Genomic DNA, 15,889 nt, shown 5'->3' with positions numbered 1-15,889 from the left:
TGCCGAAATTCCCCGTCCCAAACCCCCACACCCTGTCAACAGCGAAACTGCAGCCTGTCAGGTTTCTGTCCCAGGGAGGGGCCCACCAGCCCTCTAATGAGCTCAGTGCAAACAAGGCCCTGGCACCGGCTGTAACACACCTGTGGCACGTTGTGCTACAAGAAGCATCTTGCTAATTACAAGGCATGAGGCTTCTTCCGGGCTGGGCAGAGGCACCAGCCTGGTGCGGGCGTGCTCCGCGCAACGTAGGATGTTGGGGCAAAGAGGGACTGCGTGCCAAGAGCCGGGGGGAGAGAGCACCAAATCTGGGCACCTGCTCCTTTTTGTATTGGCAAGTTAAAGGGAAATGTAATTAAGACCAGGAAAAGGTTTGCCCGGAGAAGCTCCATCCCTGGGAGTTGCATGCAGGTTAAACAAGCACGGGTTATAGTCACAGACAAGGGGGGCTGGCAGGGACCTCCGGAGGTCACATCTAGTCCATCCAAATAAATAAATAAATAAAAATCAGCAGGTCCCCAGAATCTGGCCTCAGCCGCAGGATCGGGGCCTAATTGAGATCCTAGCAAAAGCAGGCTGGGGTAAGAGGAAAGGGAAGGGAAAGGAGGGCCAAAAGGAACGTAGGGTTATTCAGTCTGGCAAGCGTATTGCTTAATGGAGACTTCAATTAGGGCTTTTACACCTGGCGAGCTCGTTTCTGCTATGGAAAGATCAGAGCCCGCGTCCGAGGGAGCTCCGGAGGGGGGGTAAGAGCATGAGCCAAGGGGGCTGTGAGCTGGCCAAGGAGGAAAGGAAGCGGGTTGCTCAGGGCTTTCCAGCTCCAAGGCTTCCCAGCAGATCGGGATGTGCAGCAGGAGGAGGAGGGCAGGGATGCCCTGGGCAGAGGGGGGGCAGGTGGCACCCAGGAGCAAGCTGCCCGGCCAGGTGGAACAAGGCAGAGGCCGGGAGCATTGCTGCTCTTGCAACATCCGATACGCCCGGGGTACACAGAGCCAGCGCTCTCCCTGGGCCGAGGCACGCGAGGCTGCCGCTCCAGCGCCTGCCTGCCCCCATCCATCCCCGCGCCCGTCCAGTCGGGGGTAGGACGGCTCACAGGCCCTGCCCCGCCAGGCAGCGATTTGGGGACCGTGGGGCGTCCCTGAGCAAGCCAGACAGCTGCCTGGCACTTGGCCGCAGCCCAGCTTGTGCAGCCTTGGACGTTCGGACCCGTTCCGCCGCGTCCAGCGCCGCTGGCTGGACCCAGGGACACTCCCCAAATATGTCAGGCAATTGCCACCGGGAAGCACCGCCAGCTTCAGGAATGCTAAGGCCACTCGACTTTGGATGGGGCATCTTCAGGCTGGGGGTGCGCAGCCCCTGGGACTATCCTACGGACCACAGCACAACACCCACACGTGCTCCTTCCCACCACCCAACACACATGCTCCCCTCCTCTCCCATTGTACTCCGTCTCCCAGCTTCGATCATGTGGATGAGACACAGATCAATACCCGAAGGGTAAAAAAAAGCATTGCAAGGAAACTATCTTCCAGAACAAGCCCTTCCACCCCAGGAAAGCCCGAGTCGCCCTTTACAGAAATCCAGACATGTTAAAGCACAGCTACGACAGCCCAAACCTGGGAAGATGTCATGAAAGGGATGCGAAGCCCAGCGCTGCGGGGCTGGAAGGGACCCGTGGGGGTCACATCTAGTCCAACTCCTGCGGAGGCAGGATCAGCCCTGTGCAAACCATCCTGGATGAATGAACGATGCAAGTCTAAACAGCCTCAAATCCTTTTGGGCAGCAAACTAAAATGCCTTAAGCATGCTTTTAAAATCGCACTGCCCGACTAGGAGGCAGAATCAAGGTTAGTGCCTGAGAGCTGAAATGGCAGCGATGACGGAAAGGTTGGTGGAAGAGCCCTAGTGCAGACAAGGCCCTGGAGACCCAACTGCTACAGCTATCGCTGAATTCAAACCTGGGATCCTTGCTTACCGCTTTCCTGAAATGCGGGCGCAGGTTTATTTGGACACAGCAGCGGTGCTCAACCTTTCCGGCCCTGCAGGCTGGCCTGCACGCCTGATCCGGAGTGCAAGGTTGGTCCGTGGGTCTGATCCAGTGCACAGGAGTCGGTCCACATGACCTGAATCTCGTCGTGGGGCAACCTGCACACAGGGCCACGTCATCCAGACTGCAGGGCTCTGCATAGGTCTGGAAAGGTGGTAGGGGCGGTGGGGAGCAGTGTTAATTGGCATGGCTCCAGGCTGCCTCTGCCAAATTTCCAACTCATGGGGAGCACTGCAGCTGGACCGCTCCACGGGCCGGATCAGGCCCCTAAGCCAGAGACTGAGCACCGCTGGGATACAGGACGCTTCTTCAATTCCTGTCCTATACAGGGCTGGGCCTTGCTCTTAAACCCAATTGCAGTGCTCCACCCCAGAGGTGACCGCATTTCAGCGATGAAGGAAACGGAGCTGTGACAAAGGCGCTTGGCATTTCTGTTTGTGAAGCTTTCTGGGATGCTGCTGGCTGGGCAGCACTGCAAAGGCAGCTCCCCACATGGGCACGGCCTGTGCTCAGCCAGGACACGGGTCTAGCTGCAGATGAGAGGAGCTGCCTGGACCCACAGGCAGGCAGGATGCAGACACCCGCTGTTTTGACAGAACGGTTCAAACCCAGCAGCATTTTTGGCTACAGCAGCTGGCATCGCAGAAGCCCGTTCCAGGCTCTCAACCAAGTATCTATGCAAGACAAGAAAAAGGTGTAGCCCCTCTCCACCCCTACCCCACAACACACGCATTAGAGCAGAGGGCCTGGGAGTGCAGTTGCCTCTGGGACCTCCACAGACACGTGTCTGCAGACCCAAATACGTGAAGCATCATTGCACAACAGAGGCTTGGCCCTCCAGACTCCACCCGGTTCTTCTAGGACTCCTTCCTGCATACGGTCATAGAAAAACAGGGCTGGAAGGGGTCTTCGGAGGTCATCCAGTCCAACCCCCTGCCTGAGGCAGGCTCAGCCCTATCCAAAACACCCTATACAAACCCAGTGCTCAATCTCTCAGCAAAACCATACAGCCACCCCAATGCAACGAGAGGCACAGCCCTCGGACCAGACACAAGCAGGTGGTGGCCAACATCCGGCTGCTGTGAAGGTTAATATATGCTGGACAGACCCCAGGCTGAGGCCATGTCCCCATTGCAAAGGAGGGCAAACCCCCACGGTTCATGCTAGTTTGACCATGGGCAGCTGTTTAAATCCTTGTAGCCAGGGTCCAGGTCCCAATCCCTGTCTCAACTCAGCCCCCCCTCCTTCCTCCAGCTCCTGGTTTCTTCTTCCTGAATTATGCACACGACCTACCACTACTTTGCCCATTTCCTCCACTTGGAGTGGCTACATATGGAGGTCACTGGTGGGATCGCTGGAGATACCCCTTGCCGGGTGACAGAAGACAGTGGCAGCATCAGCAGTGGTTTTAAAAAATCCTTGGACATTTATTTCTTCCTCCTCTTATCTGGCACCTCAACATGTCCCATTTCCTTACCCTTTAGTTTTGGGATTCGTGATTTTTTTTGCTCCCTCGTCTTACAACGGGCTGAAAACGATGCGGGTCCCAGCCAGATCCCTGCACCGTCGATGCCAGCGTGGCTCAGACAGCAGCTCACACGCTGAAGACCACAGCAGAGGCATATCAGAGGGTCTTTGGGTAGGACCTACAGCAACCGTGGCAATCTGCAGGCGAAGGCTTGGCGGATAAAAAGCATCTTAAAAAAAAATAAGGCATTTCCAGGCTTCGTTGCAACCCACGTCCGAGCTGAGCGGAGGACGCGGGTGCAAACGGGTGGTTGTGTGGTCTGTCTGCAATGCAGCTCGGGGACTGAAAATCTAACTCGGTCAATTCAGCCCAAGGCCACGGCAGAGATCCTTGTTCCTTTAAGACATTTGGTTACTCGTTGCACAGGGAGAGGAGGATGATGCCTACGTAAGGCCGGAGGGGGTCAAGGTGAAGGTCTGGAACGAAGCTGAGAGCAGAAGGCCGCACGGCTCCGGCTGCAGTGGGAGGTCCTGGGGTGTAACGGGTTTGACCCGCAACAGGTTTGGCCGAGACCGGCCTCCCCTGGGAAGAACAGAGGGGTAGCACCATGTGTGCGCTCCCACCAGGCCCTGCTCAGCAGGGGCAGGGAGCTGTTTAAATTGGGGAAGGGGGCACAGTGCTGGAGACGGGCATGGGGGAGGCTGAGCAGCATCGGAGCCAGGCCTCAGCCTCCCCCAAGCCAGGCTGCCTGCTCAGAAACGTCAGGGGACTGGAGAGGCTTCTCCAGGCCTGTGGCTGATAGACCTACGGTGCCACGTGGCAGCCTGGCTGGACAGGCACCCTCTGCTCGCTAGGGCAGCGGGCAGCACCTCAGCCCAGCTCACACGTGGGCCCAGCCAGGGGGGATTCCCTCCGGAGACCCAGAATCCAACCACAGCAGCCAGGAGTCGCTTCAGGTCCTCTCCTCTGGGAGCAGGGGGGTGGTGGGGACGGGGACCAGGTGGGACTGGCCCCGACTGGAGGGTGCAGGGATCTGGAGGGCTCCAGGCCCCATTCACAGCCCCTTGTTGAAGTAGACGTAAGGCACTTTGTCTCCGTGCGTGGCCACGACGCGGGCGCGGAGCTCCGGCTCCAGGCTGGACAGCGCCATGGAGCTGCAAGGAGAGGAGAGGAGAGGAGAGAGGGTGAGAGCCTGCGCTAGTCGGATGCGAGCTGGCTGGGGGGAGCTGGTCTCCAGCCTTTTGCTAGGCAGCTGCCGTGGGAGCGCAGCCAGCGCCACGAAGGGGCCAAGGAGCCGCTCCTGGAGCAGGGAGGTCACGTTGCAGCCTCCCCCATCCAGGGGCAGAGCCGTCTGGACAGAGGAGCTCTGCCCCAGAGCCGCGGGGGAAGGATAAGCCAAAGACCCCCCTGGTACAAGGCATGGTGAGAGGGGGACTGCAGCCCTAAGGGAGGCGGGGAGAGACTGTCGGGCTCATACCATCTTTGCGGGAACAGCGCGCAGGCCGCCGGCACCATGAACAGGAGGCTGCGGGGAGATGGGCAACCACGTTACCGGAGATGACCAACACCCACTCCCCAAGCAACAGCCTGGCCTCTATGGGCCCTGGGAATCACCCTCTCCCAGACCCAAGAGGCAATGGGACTCCTCTGGATGCCTACAGAAGTAGGCAGGAGGCTTGGGGATGCATCCAGGGGACCTAGGGACCGATATGCCACCTAAGCCCTTCTCAGCATGAGCCCCATCCAGGAGGGAGCCTTGAACTCAGAAAGCCTTGGGAGACTCAGAGGCCACAGCTCTGGTGGGGAACAGCACAAGAGGCCCCTGGGCTCTTCAATGCCCACAACCAAAGCAGAGGATGGCCGCCCCTCAGTTGCACCAGGCTGTGCCCCGGTCACAGCAGTGCCGAGTGCTCTGCGGGATCCCACCGGAGCTGGGCGTGCTCACAAGTGCTGGATATCGGGCTGTACAAGATGACGGAGATGGCATCCCTGGGATCTGGAGAACAGCCACGGTCCCAGCTGCGAGGTACTTACAAGCCCGCGACCAGCATCACTTGCAAAGGTGCATGGAGGACCCGGATCCTCTGCAAAGGGATGAGAGGAGAGGAGTGAGCTCCTGAAATCCCAACCCCCGGCTACCACGGCTACCTCAAAGCCTGCTCATGGAGAAGGGAGCTAAATTTGCGGCCAGGTCTAATACAGCAAATCCTTTTTCCTGCGTGTTAGATGTGCATGCATTTCTGAGCATCGCTAAAGGTCTTCTACGCCACCGGTACTCAGGCTATGGCCTGCGGGCTGGATGGGTCTGGAAATTTGCGCTGCTGTGACTCTGGGATCAGACCTATGGACCGGCCCTTTGCAATGGGTTGTGCACCCCTCTCCAACCCCCTGCTCCATCCGCCCAGCGTCTGGGCCCGTCACTCCCCAGGCCAGCGAGGAGAGCCGGGAACTGAAGATGGCACAAGGGAAGGACGCCAGTGTCTGTGGAGCTGGTCTCAGGGAGAGCACAGGTGATAGGAAGGGGTCAGCAGGGCCGTGGAGATGCCTGACCACCGGGAAGGTGGAGCTGGGGCAGAACAGAGGACAGCTCAGGCCTCACCTTCATGAAGGGAAACTTCTCCAGCTGCTCCATGATAATCGGGAGAATAACTGGCAAAAAAGGAGAGAGAGGAGTCAAAGTCCTCAGCCACCTCCAGCCCAATTCCAGCTCATCACTTCCCCGAGGGGCCTCAAAGAGGAAACTGGTCCCAACATGGCAAGATTTACCCAAAATGGGAGCTCTGAAGGCCATCCTCCTCCGCCCCCAGGGCCAGTCGAGGAGACGGTCTGTGCGGGGCAGGGCCTCGTCTGCTACCCTCATGCACGCCGAGCCATGGCGTGGCTCCTCTCCCGCCCGCAGCGTCAGAAGGGGACCAGCACCCCACAGGGGGATAGCGGGGAGTGCCTGGGGAGGGGGCACCAGGGGCATCGTACGGTGCTGCAGGATGGCTCCTGGGGGGGCTGCTGAGACCTGGGTCCTGGGGGTGCGCGTGGCCATGCAAACTCCCCAGAGGCCGGACAAGGAGGAGAAAGCCATGACTGCAGAGACCATTGCTCTGGACACGGACAAAGGATGCCCGTGAGGGGGCCCCGGTTGGCTGTCAGCGCAAGCAGTGCCCAGAGCTCCCCAGAGCTGCAGCCATCCTGTGCCTCCCCCCTACCCAACCGGCCGCCGCAGGATCCCTGCCCCTTGCTCTGCAGGCACTTACTCATGCCAGGCGCGGCCATGGCAATCCTGGAGATCACCACCTGTGTAATCCCCTTGGCAGCGGCTCTCTGAAAGCAAGAACGGGCATGGGCAGTGCCAAGGGCTCACCAGCTGGGCCGGCCCCTGGCACGTCTACGAGGACTGTGGCATCGCCCGAGTGGCCCGGTTACGTCCTCCAGCCCTGCCCCTGCCACGTCCCTGGGGGTCACCGTGGCACGCTGAGGACCACAGTGGCGAGCGGATGTCCAGCAGCTCTGCAGACGCTTCTCCTGCCCCTGCGACCGCTTCCGGGGAAGCTTGAGCCTGGGAGACACCTCGGCATGGATGTCGGCACCAGCCCACCCGCCCTGGAGAGCCCAGACTCACCCTGGAGAGGCCCAGCTCGTTGTTGTTCTCGTCCGTCACGGCGATCCCGTTGATGAGCTCCCTAAAGGCAGCAGGCGGGCGGCTGTGGGTGCTCGGGGCCGAGGCGCGGGCTGGAACCAGCCCCTGCACCCACGAGCCCAATGACACCTCCTCCCGTCACCCCAGAACAGCCCCTGCCCGGCCCCCTCTGCCCTGCATCTCCTAGGCTTAGCCACTCGTCCCAGTGCATCACGAGTAGGGAACGAGGCCCGAGTAGCACCAACGAGGTGCAGTCACCAAGGAGCTGGGCCCATTGCCCAGGGGGTTGCAGCCTGGCTTTTAACTGGTTTGACTCCCCATACTCTCCAGAAACAGCACGGGCCCCTGTGCTTGCTCAGCAGGCCTGCCTCTGGGCCAGGAGCATCGCGCCCCCCTTTCAGGATGCGATGCCCGAGGTGACGCACTCCTGCCCCGTGCACAGCGCTGTGCTAAGGCTCCCTAGGCTGGAAGGGACACAGGCAGGGAGGCCTGGTGCTGCCCAGCCCCACGCAGGGCCTGGCTGAGATGGGGCGCTGCCCTAACAACAGATCCTCCCGCCCTAACCCACAGGAGCGAGTTCTTCCCAATCCAGTCTTGCTCCCTTGCTTGCAATCCCTGGGAAGATGCCGTGCCCCTGGCTTGGAGGCTGCACTAGCCACCCCCTACAGCAAGTGGGCCAGTCCCTTAGGAGGCAACTGGCGATTCAGCTAAATCTTGGCTGGGGACCCCAGCATCCCCAGGCCAGGGTCTGCCGGCTTCAGGGTGCAGATCCAGGGCACAGACCCAGCTGCCAGGCAAACTTAAACTAGCTGAAGCAATGCTGCCATCTCCGGGGCACTGCTGGAACAGCGCTCCCCCACCGCATCTTGGTGCAACATCTGGGCCCACTGCAGATCGGTTGTGCTGCTCCCCCGCCCTGCCCCTGGCTAATCAGTGTGGGGAGAACCGGGCAGAGGGTCTGGGTCACCGCCTCCCGACTTTGATGGTGTTGGAAAACCTGAGCAAAGGGCTTTGTAGCTGCTCTGCCCAGGCCTTGTTTCTACAGGGCTCATCACCAGGCGCCTCCTGGCACAAGGAAAACTGCTGTGTGCCGAACACTGAGGTACCCACAGCTCGGTGTTATCTGCCCTACAACTGTCCCCATAACACTGAATCCACCCGCTGCAGAAACCCGGCAGTTGCAAGGTCAGCCACGTAGATGCACGCGTGCATGCACGCACAAACACACCCAGCCCTTGCAGAGCCAGAACTAGAATCCTGCTCCGCATGCAGGCAAACATGGGCCTCTGCTGCAAGAGCTGCAGGAAAACGCCACGGCTTGCAATAACGGCAGGTGCTGAGCCCCTGAGAGACGCACCATGGGCACACCTGCATGCACAAGCACGCACACGTATCCTTGGGTCAGTCACAACGGCCTGGCATGGAAGGAGATGGTAACAAAGTCCAGAACAGGTCCTGGAGCACCGAGCAAAGGCCCTGAGCAGAGAATTGCCAACGGCTGGCTCAGTCCCCGACACCGGGAGCCCTCACGGGTGATGTCAGTTGCCTTGCACAATGCCAGTACACATGCCAATATGAAGACCACCAGTCATCAAGCTCTGTGCCCACTGAGGGTGGATCCTCTGGCTCCTCTTCTTAGGCCAAGTCATGGGGATTTTTCAGTTTCCTCCAAACTGGCGGCTACAGGGAGGGGAGCCAGACACAAGCCTTCGTGATCAGCTCTGGTCTGGTATCGCTCTAGGAGTCCGTCCAGTCCTCCACTCTGTTCCCAACAGCACCCAGAGGCAGAGGAAGCCCCGTGTGCTTTCATCATGGACGATCTCACCATAACAGTGAGCCAAGCGTGCCCTTGGTGCCAAGGCTACCGGCATCCTGGGCTGCATCGGCAGGAGCGGTGCCAGCAGATGGAGGGCAGTGATTCGTCCCTCTATTCAGCACTGGGGAGGCCACATCTGGAGTCCTGTGTCCAGCTGTGGGTCCCCACGACAGAAAGGATGTGGACATGTTGGAGAGAGTCCAGCGGAGGGCAACAAAAATGGTTGTGGCGCCTAGGGACAGGACTGGTGAGGAGAGGCGGAGGGAAATGGGCTTGTTTAGCCTGCAGAAGAGAAGACTGAGGGGGATTTGACAGCAGCCTTCAACTCCCTGCCGGGGCCTGCAAAGAGGACGGAGCTGGGCTGGTCTCAGCGGGGGCAGATGGCAGGACAAGGAGCAATGGGCCCAGGCTGCAGCAAGGGAAGTTGAGGTTGGCTATTAGGAAAAAACTCTCACTAGGAGGGTAGTAAAGCACCAGAACAGAGTACCCAGAGAGGTGGCATCTCCATCCTGGGTGGTTTTGAACACCCGGCTAGACAATACCTTGGCTGGGATAACGTAGCTGGGGCTGGTCCTGCTTTGAGCAGGGGGTTGAACGTGATGTGCCCTCCTGAGGTCCCGTCCACCTGCATTGTCTGCGATTCTATAACGAGCCAATGAACCAACACTTTCTCTGCCCCATGGAGCCATTATCTGACAACTGGACGAGTGGGTTCGAAAACCATCCAGTAATAACTTTGAGTTGGCACTAACTCCAGTCACAGAGGAGTAGGGCTGGAAGGGACCTCAAGAGATCACCGAGTCTCACCAGGAGCCCAGGCTACCCAGGCTGAGCTCTCCTTGCCCCTGCCTCCTCCGTGCTTGGTTTCAGATCCACCCCCCAGTCATGCTCCCACAGGCCAGAGCATTGGGTAGGACCAACTTACTGTTGCCTCATCATGGGGATATTCACACAGTTGGCGGCTGCGACTGCGGCGAAGGGGACCCAGCGTGCTACGAGGGGTGGGGCTCTCTGTGGAGGAAGGAGAGCCGGGTGAGCCAGGCCCTCGGACGCCGGGGGGGCATCAAGGTTGCATGGACAGAGAAGGGGAGCAGCCCTGTTAGGGCCCTGGGACAGGCGTTTCTGACCCAGGGGCTCTGCAGAGGGGCAGCCCCGGGCTGCCACCTTGCACCCAGCCACCTGAGACCACCAGACCTCCTTGATCCCGCTGGAGGGGTCAGCCGGGGGCTAGCAGTGGCCTCCAGAAGCAAGTCTCCTGCCGGCCCCCCGATCCCACCCGCTCCCTGGAACTGCCCACAGTACCTTAGTGTAGAGGTTGAGTCCCACAGCAGTTGCCAGGGCGGTGCTGGTGGCAGTGACATAAGCCACTCCGATTTGCCTGGAGAGGGGGGAACCCACCTGTGACTCAACAGTCCCCCAGCACAGCCACTGAGCCCCTGGCTAGGTCACTGGGGTTGCCTCCCGTGTCCTCCTTGGAGCCCAGGACACCCCTGTTATTTGGCCATACCCCAGGTGCAGATGTAGCTATGCTGCTCCCGGCTGGGAAGGACCCTGGTCCTGTGGAGACCTGGTTGCAGACACCCCATGCCCAGGACCCACCATCCAGCCCTGCTGAAGGTACCTGCAGGCCTCCCCCACCCCTCAAACCCTGCTCAAGAGTCTGGGTGCCACCACCTAGGACTGGAGGCATCTAAGGCGAGCCGCGGCTCAAGTGGGGAACGTCTCCCAAAAGTCCCAGGTTTCGGCTGGCAGCAGAAACATTAGAGAAAGGCTCCTAACTCCCAGTACGTCCCCTCCATGGAGCAGGGGGGGACACTACCCCAAGCCATCCAGGAGCTCGGGGCCTCTGGGCATGTCTGGGGTCAGGGTGCACAGCTCCGGCCTGAGCACAACGGCAGGACCGGGGCAACACTCACGTGAGCGAGATGGGGCAGGCGGCGTTCCGGTTGGTGTAGTTCACCAGGGCGTTGAAGGACTGGTTCACCCACTGCCAGAATACCACGGCGGGCACCGTCCTGCCAGGCAGGGAGGCCAGAGCTCAGAGTGGGTGCAGGAGGCTGCGCATGGGACCTGGCCCCGCAAGAAGCAGGGCATCTGAGGTGCGCCGGGGTGGGGGTGGGGGGGCAGGGGAGAGCAAACACATGCTAGATCAGGGTGCGGGAGGAACAAGACACGGCGCACCCATCCCAGCTGGTCTCTTCAGGATCATCCCAGAGAAGAAAGCAACCAGTGTTGGGTCCAACGCTGGGGCCCAATGCAAGCTCGCTCCCCGAATGCAGCAGAGAGGAGCACTGAGATGGGAAAGCAAAGCAGGAGGGCCCCATAACGCCGCCCAAACACCCCAAGGCAGAGAGCAGGAGAAGGTGAACACAATACTGGGACTGTGGAACCAACCTGGGGCAGGAGCCCCCCCAGCTCAGAGGATGCAAAGGACAAAGAGAGGCAGGAAAGCAGGCGGCTGGCTTTGGTTAATCATTAGGAAAAGCCTGAATCAGCAGTGGAGCATGGTTAATAAGATAAGGGAGAACGGGGAGGGTTGGTGGGGCCGGGAGACATTTCCATCAGGCACCGCAGACTTGGTTTTGAGCCCTGCTATCAGGCTGTGTTAGAGATGCGGTGGGGAAGGCCACAGAGGCAGAAAGTGCCACGTTTCAGGGAGCGAGGAGCCTCCTGGACATTTTGGAAAGCCCCAGCACAACCGGACCCCACCAGGGAAACACCAGAAAGAGTGGCCGGTGCTCCTCTGGCCTGGGCATCCTCTGCCACGGGGCATCAGGCAGCAACACACTCGAATGAAGCGTGCCCTAGAGAAGAGGGCACCGGGCTAGGAACCGGGGCACCCGCACTCCTTCTGCCGGCCTGCTGGCAGGGAACGAGACCACCCTCCCGGCGTTTCGGCTGCCCGCCCGCTCCCTGCAGCCTCCCAGGCAGGACGTGCTTTGTCCTTGAATTCAGGATTTCTGCCCCCATCGCGTCACTCCCAGGAAGGCTGGCACGTTGAAATGTGGCAGAGGAAGAGAGGGCAGGGCGCGACGACAGCTTGGGCCAGGACGGGGAGGAGGCTGCAACCCTTCGAAGGGAGCCCTGGCACGCCAGAGATGCCCGCTACAAGCGAGACCTGCTCATCACGTCCCAGCGCACCGCGAGGGCGAGATCCTGTCCAACGGCCTCTTCCCACCGAGGGGCACTGGTCCATCCCGTCCGCCCTGGCTCCCAACCCGTCCGGGGAGCGGTACCTGTAGAACTGGAGCATGAAGCCCGTGATGGCCATGCCCCCGGGCACCTGGAACGACATCCTCCCAATGAGGTTCATCTTCTCCCCACTGTCAGGGTGGAAGGCCGAGTCGTACAGCTTCTTGGCGTACAGCAGCTGCTCCTGGCTGGTCCCCGGCGGCACGACGCCTGCCCTGCCAACCAGAGAGCCATCAGCACCTGGGAGCACCCCCCTGGGCACAGCAACGCGCTGCCGTCGTGATCCCCCACCCACGATGTCCTGCCTAGATGCCTAGAGACAGGGCTCTGCTAGGGGAAAAAGGGTGCCTCTAGCCTGGTGTCCCCCTCCATGGGGCATCAGGGAGCTATACGCCCAAATGACATGTGTTCTAGCACGCGGGAGCCAGGCTGCCCGACTCCTTCCACCGCAGCTCTGGCACTAGCTTGCTAGACAAGTCTCTTCTTGTGCCTCAGTTTTCCCCATCTGCAAAACGGGGAGATAATGCTCCCTTTATGAAAGGCATTATGTTCTGCTACTCGGATGCACAGCAGAGCTCAGCACTGCTCTCACGATACCCCGGAGCCCTAGGTTCAAACTCCCCCATCGGCAGGAGCGCAAGGCTTTGCCCACCTCTTTCCTACCAGCGGGGGCTAGGTGGAAACCCCCACCGGGACGGCTCAGTGAGGAGCCTCGTGCTGTGTGTCCCCCCCATCCCAACCCCTCAATGGTTCATGGTGTGACCCTGAGAAAGGCCTCCAGGCGCCTGGGCTGCCCAGCTGTGTACCTGCAGCCTTGCACAAGCGCCTTGGCCCTGTCCAGCTCCTGCTCCGACACCAGCACCGTGCGCGGGTCCGTGATGTTGAAGAAGTGCTTGAGGCGCCCCACGAACGTGGTCTGGTCCCACCGCGGGGCATCGATGTCGAAGCTGGCCGAAGCGGGTGCCATTGCAAGGCTGAGCTGGAGAAGGGGAGCACTGGTAAGTGGACCCCGCTCTCCCATGCCTGACACTGCCCAGAGACCAGCCTCCGCAACCAACCCGTCTCTGGTAACGCCCCCCGTCCCAGGCCCATGGTCACACATCTGCACAACGCCCAGAGCCCGCAGGGCTCAGCCTCTGTGCAGGTAGCAATCCCCGCTAGGCTCACACTCCAGCATGACACCAGCTCCCACGTCCAAGGTCAAGATCAAAATGGCTAAGTCCGTTGACCAAGGAGGTCAAGGGAGCCAGTAGCTCCAAGCAGCTGGGGGTGGGGGACAGTAGGTTTCACCTGTGCACCAGCCCTCGTGCATCACCACCTGAGCTTTATTATGGGGACTGATGTGCAGTGATGTGGGCGACTGCAAGCCAGCTCTTAAACCACCACTTTGCATCGCGCCTTGTGGGCAGGGATGATTCAGACGGGGCAACTAGAGGGCTTGCCATCCTGACCTCACTACAAGTCTGTGCCAAGCACAGGCCGTGGCTTTTATCCCACTCGGGAGCTGCTCCCTACAAACAAGGACCGAGATCCTCAGACTGGCACCATGATCCAAGAGCTGCCGGCATGGAGGTGGCCACGTAGCCACTGTGTTCACTGGCGAAGCGGGGACATGTTGCAGAGCTGCTTTCCTGCTCCTTAAAACAGCCCGCTAAGCCCATCATCATAAGCCCACCCTTTACTCAAACTGATCCCATTTGGGGTCAGGAAGGAATTTTTCCCCCATGATCAAACTGGTATGGACTGGGAGGGGACCGTCGTCCTCCGTAGCATGGGGCATGGCTTCTGCCTGGGATCTCTTGAGCATCTATTAACAACCGCTGCAGCACCAGGACACGGCGTGCCGTTGTCCCCCTGCTTTCCCGGGGGCAGGTTAGGGGGCTCTGTGAGAGTCGATTGTGCAGTTTTAGTAACAGGACCTGGATGGGACGGATTGGATAGGGCTAATCCTGCCTTAAGCAGCAGGGCTGGACCAGAGGTCCCCTGCAGCCCGGCTTCTCCGATTCTGTCCTCACCAGCCTTCGACACGCTCCAGAACCGCTGCGGACAGAGCCAATGCTGCGCTCGGGACCGCTAGTCGGGCAGAAGCAGAGATAAGACGTAACAATTACACCAGCATCGAACGGCACACAGTGACGTGGACCGGCTGTTTCAATAACTGCTGCCTCTGCGCTCTTACGGTGCTACAAGAGGAGCAAGCCCGTTGTCCCAACCGTGGTTTTATTCTGGGTTAGGACGACGGGGGTTTGGCTCGCTGCAGCGCTGCGGGAGCCTGCGGAGGCGGGTTACGTCACACCCGGCGTGCTCTCCTGGTGAAGCAGTCGTCCTCTGCGTCTCATCACAGCCTTACACATCGCGCTGGTCCAAGCACGCGAGTCTCAGCCTTGCCTCCCAGGAAACTGCCAGCTCTCAGTCTTCACTCGGTTTTCGGCTGTGGAAAAATCCTAGAGCCATTCTTCCTGCCCACGTGGACCCGATGATCTGTAAGGTCCCTTGCAGCCCCTAACGACTATGAAACGGCTCAGACAGCCCCCCGCTGCCAGAAGGGTTTTGGGACTACAGAATTTTATTTGAACCCTGGGCTCAGCTTGCAAGTCACATGTAGGCACTTGCAATATTGCGCACCACTCTTACAAGGATTAAATTACCCGGACATCTGCTGGGAGGAGCGGTCAGCCGGGTCGGACCGTTCCAGGAGGCTCCTGGCTGAGATACAGGACCTCCGCTTAACCCAGGAGGTGCACGGTCCCACCAGAGGAAACGCCCTGTTCGACCTAGTCCTGGACACAGGCGACGACCTGGTCGGGGCCTCCAGGTCCTCGACCACCTGGGCGACAGCGATCGTCGCTTGCTGGAGTTCACCATCCAGTGCAGGGTGTCGAGGGCCTGCAGCAAGGCGGTAGCCCTAGACTTCAAGAGGGCCAACTTCAACGAGCTGAGATTAGTGGGAGAGGCGCTGGGGTTCCCGAGGGCACGGGAGCTCAGTGCCCAAGATGAGTGGTTGCTCCTTAAGGAGACGATACTTGGGGCCCAAGAGGTGACCATCCCAACAAGAAGCAAGGGGGGCAGAAGTGCCAAAAGCCCCCCTGGCTCACCAAGGGCATCCAGGAATGCCTGCTTGCCAAAAAGGCGGCGTACACCCGGTGGAAGAGGGGTGCTACCTCCTCTGCTCGGGCCTGGAGGCGGGCTGTCAGGAAAGCTAAGGCAGACATAGAGCTAGGACTAGCGTCCAAGATCAGAGATCTCCCTTCTAGAGAGCACGGAGGCAGAAAGGGATCTGGGAGTCATTACTGACTCCAAGATGAACATGGGCCGGCAGCGTGGGGACGCAGTCAGGAAGGCCAACTGCACCTTGTCGTGCATCCACAGATGCATCTCAAGCAGGTCCAGGGAGGTGATCCTCCCCCTCTGTGCGGCACTGGTCAGGCCGCAGCTGGAGTACTGCGTCCAGTTCTGGGCGCTGCACTTTAAGAGGGATGTGGACAGCATCGAGAGGGTCCAGAGAGGCCACTTGTGTGGTCAGGGGGCAGCAGGGCAGGCCCTACGAGGAGAGGCGACGGGACCTGAACCTGTTCAGCCTCCACAAGAGAAGGCTGAGGGGGGACCTGGAGCCATCTATAAACTCACTGGGGGGGGACCAGAAGGGTTTGGGGGAGACCTGGTTTCCCCGAGCGCCCCCCTGCATAACAAGGAATAACGGCCACAAGTTGTTGGAGAGGAGGTTTAGATTACACATCC

At 60.1% G+C, this 15,889-nt stretch overlaps 1 protein-coding gene across 1 annotated transcript in view; it reads right to left on the bottom strand.

The window, feature by feature from the left end:
- Window positions 1-3,447: 3,447 nt before the first annotated feature.
- The window catches only part of SFXN2 (sideroflexin 2), a 14,965-nt gene continuing 2,523 nt past the window's right edge, over window positions 3,448-15,889 (bottom strand). Inside the window, exons 3-13 of the mRNA XM_019502741.1 lie at window positions 12,958-13,130; window positions 12,196-12,366; window positions 10,876-10,974; window positions 10,262-10,337; window positions 9,885-9,970; window positions 7,126-7,186; window positions 6,761-6,827; window positions 6,112-6,161; window positions 5,547-5,596; window positions 4,990-5,037; window positions 3,448-4,666 (exon numbers count right to left, since the gene is read on the bottom strand). Of these exons, the coding sequence (XP_019358286.1) occupies window positions 4,567-4,666; window positions 4,990-5,037; window positions 5,547-5,596; window positions 6,112-6,161; window positions 6,761-6,827; window positions 7,126-7,186; window positions 9,885-9,970; window positions 10,262-10,337; window positions 10,876-10,974; window positions 12,196-12,366; window positions 12,958-13,118 (969 nt within the window). The 5' untranslated portion in view covers window positions 13,119-13,130 and the 3' untranslated portion in view covers window positions 3,448-4,566. The remainder of the gene's footprint in view (window positions 4,667-4,989; window positions 5,038-5,546; window positions 5,597-6,111; window positions 6,162-6,760; window positions 6,828-7,125; window positions 7,187-9,884; window positions 9,971-10,261; window positions 10,338-10,875; window positions 10,975-12,195; window positions 12,367-12,957; window positions 13,131-15,889) is intronic.

The sequence above is a fragment of the Gavialis gangeticus genome, unplaced genomic scaffold (assembly GCF_001723915.1).
Source record: "Gavialis gangeticus isolate Ggan-Ray unplaced genomic scaffold, GavGan_comp1, whole genome shotgun sequence".
Lineage (NCBI taxonomy): Eukaryota > Metazoa > Chordata > Crocodylia > Gavialidae > Gavialis > Gavialis gangeticus.
Note: the sequence above shows the minus strand (reverse complement) of the source record. Positions and strands in the feature narration are given on the sequence as shown.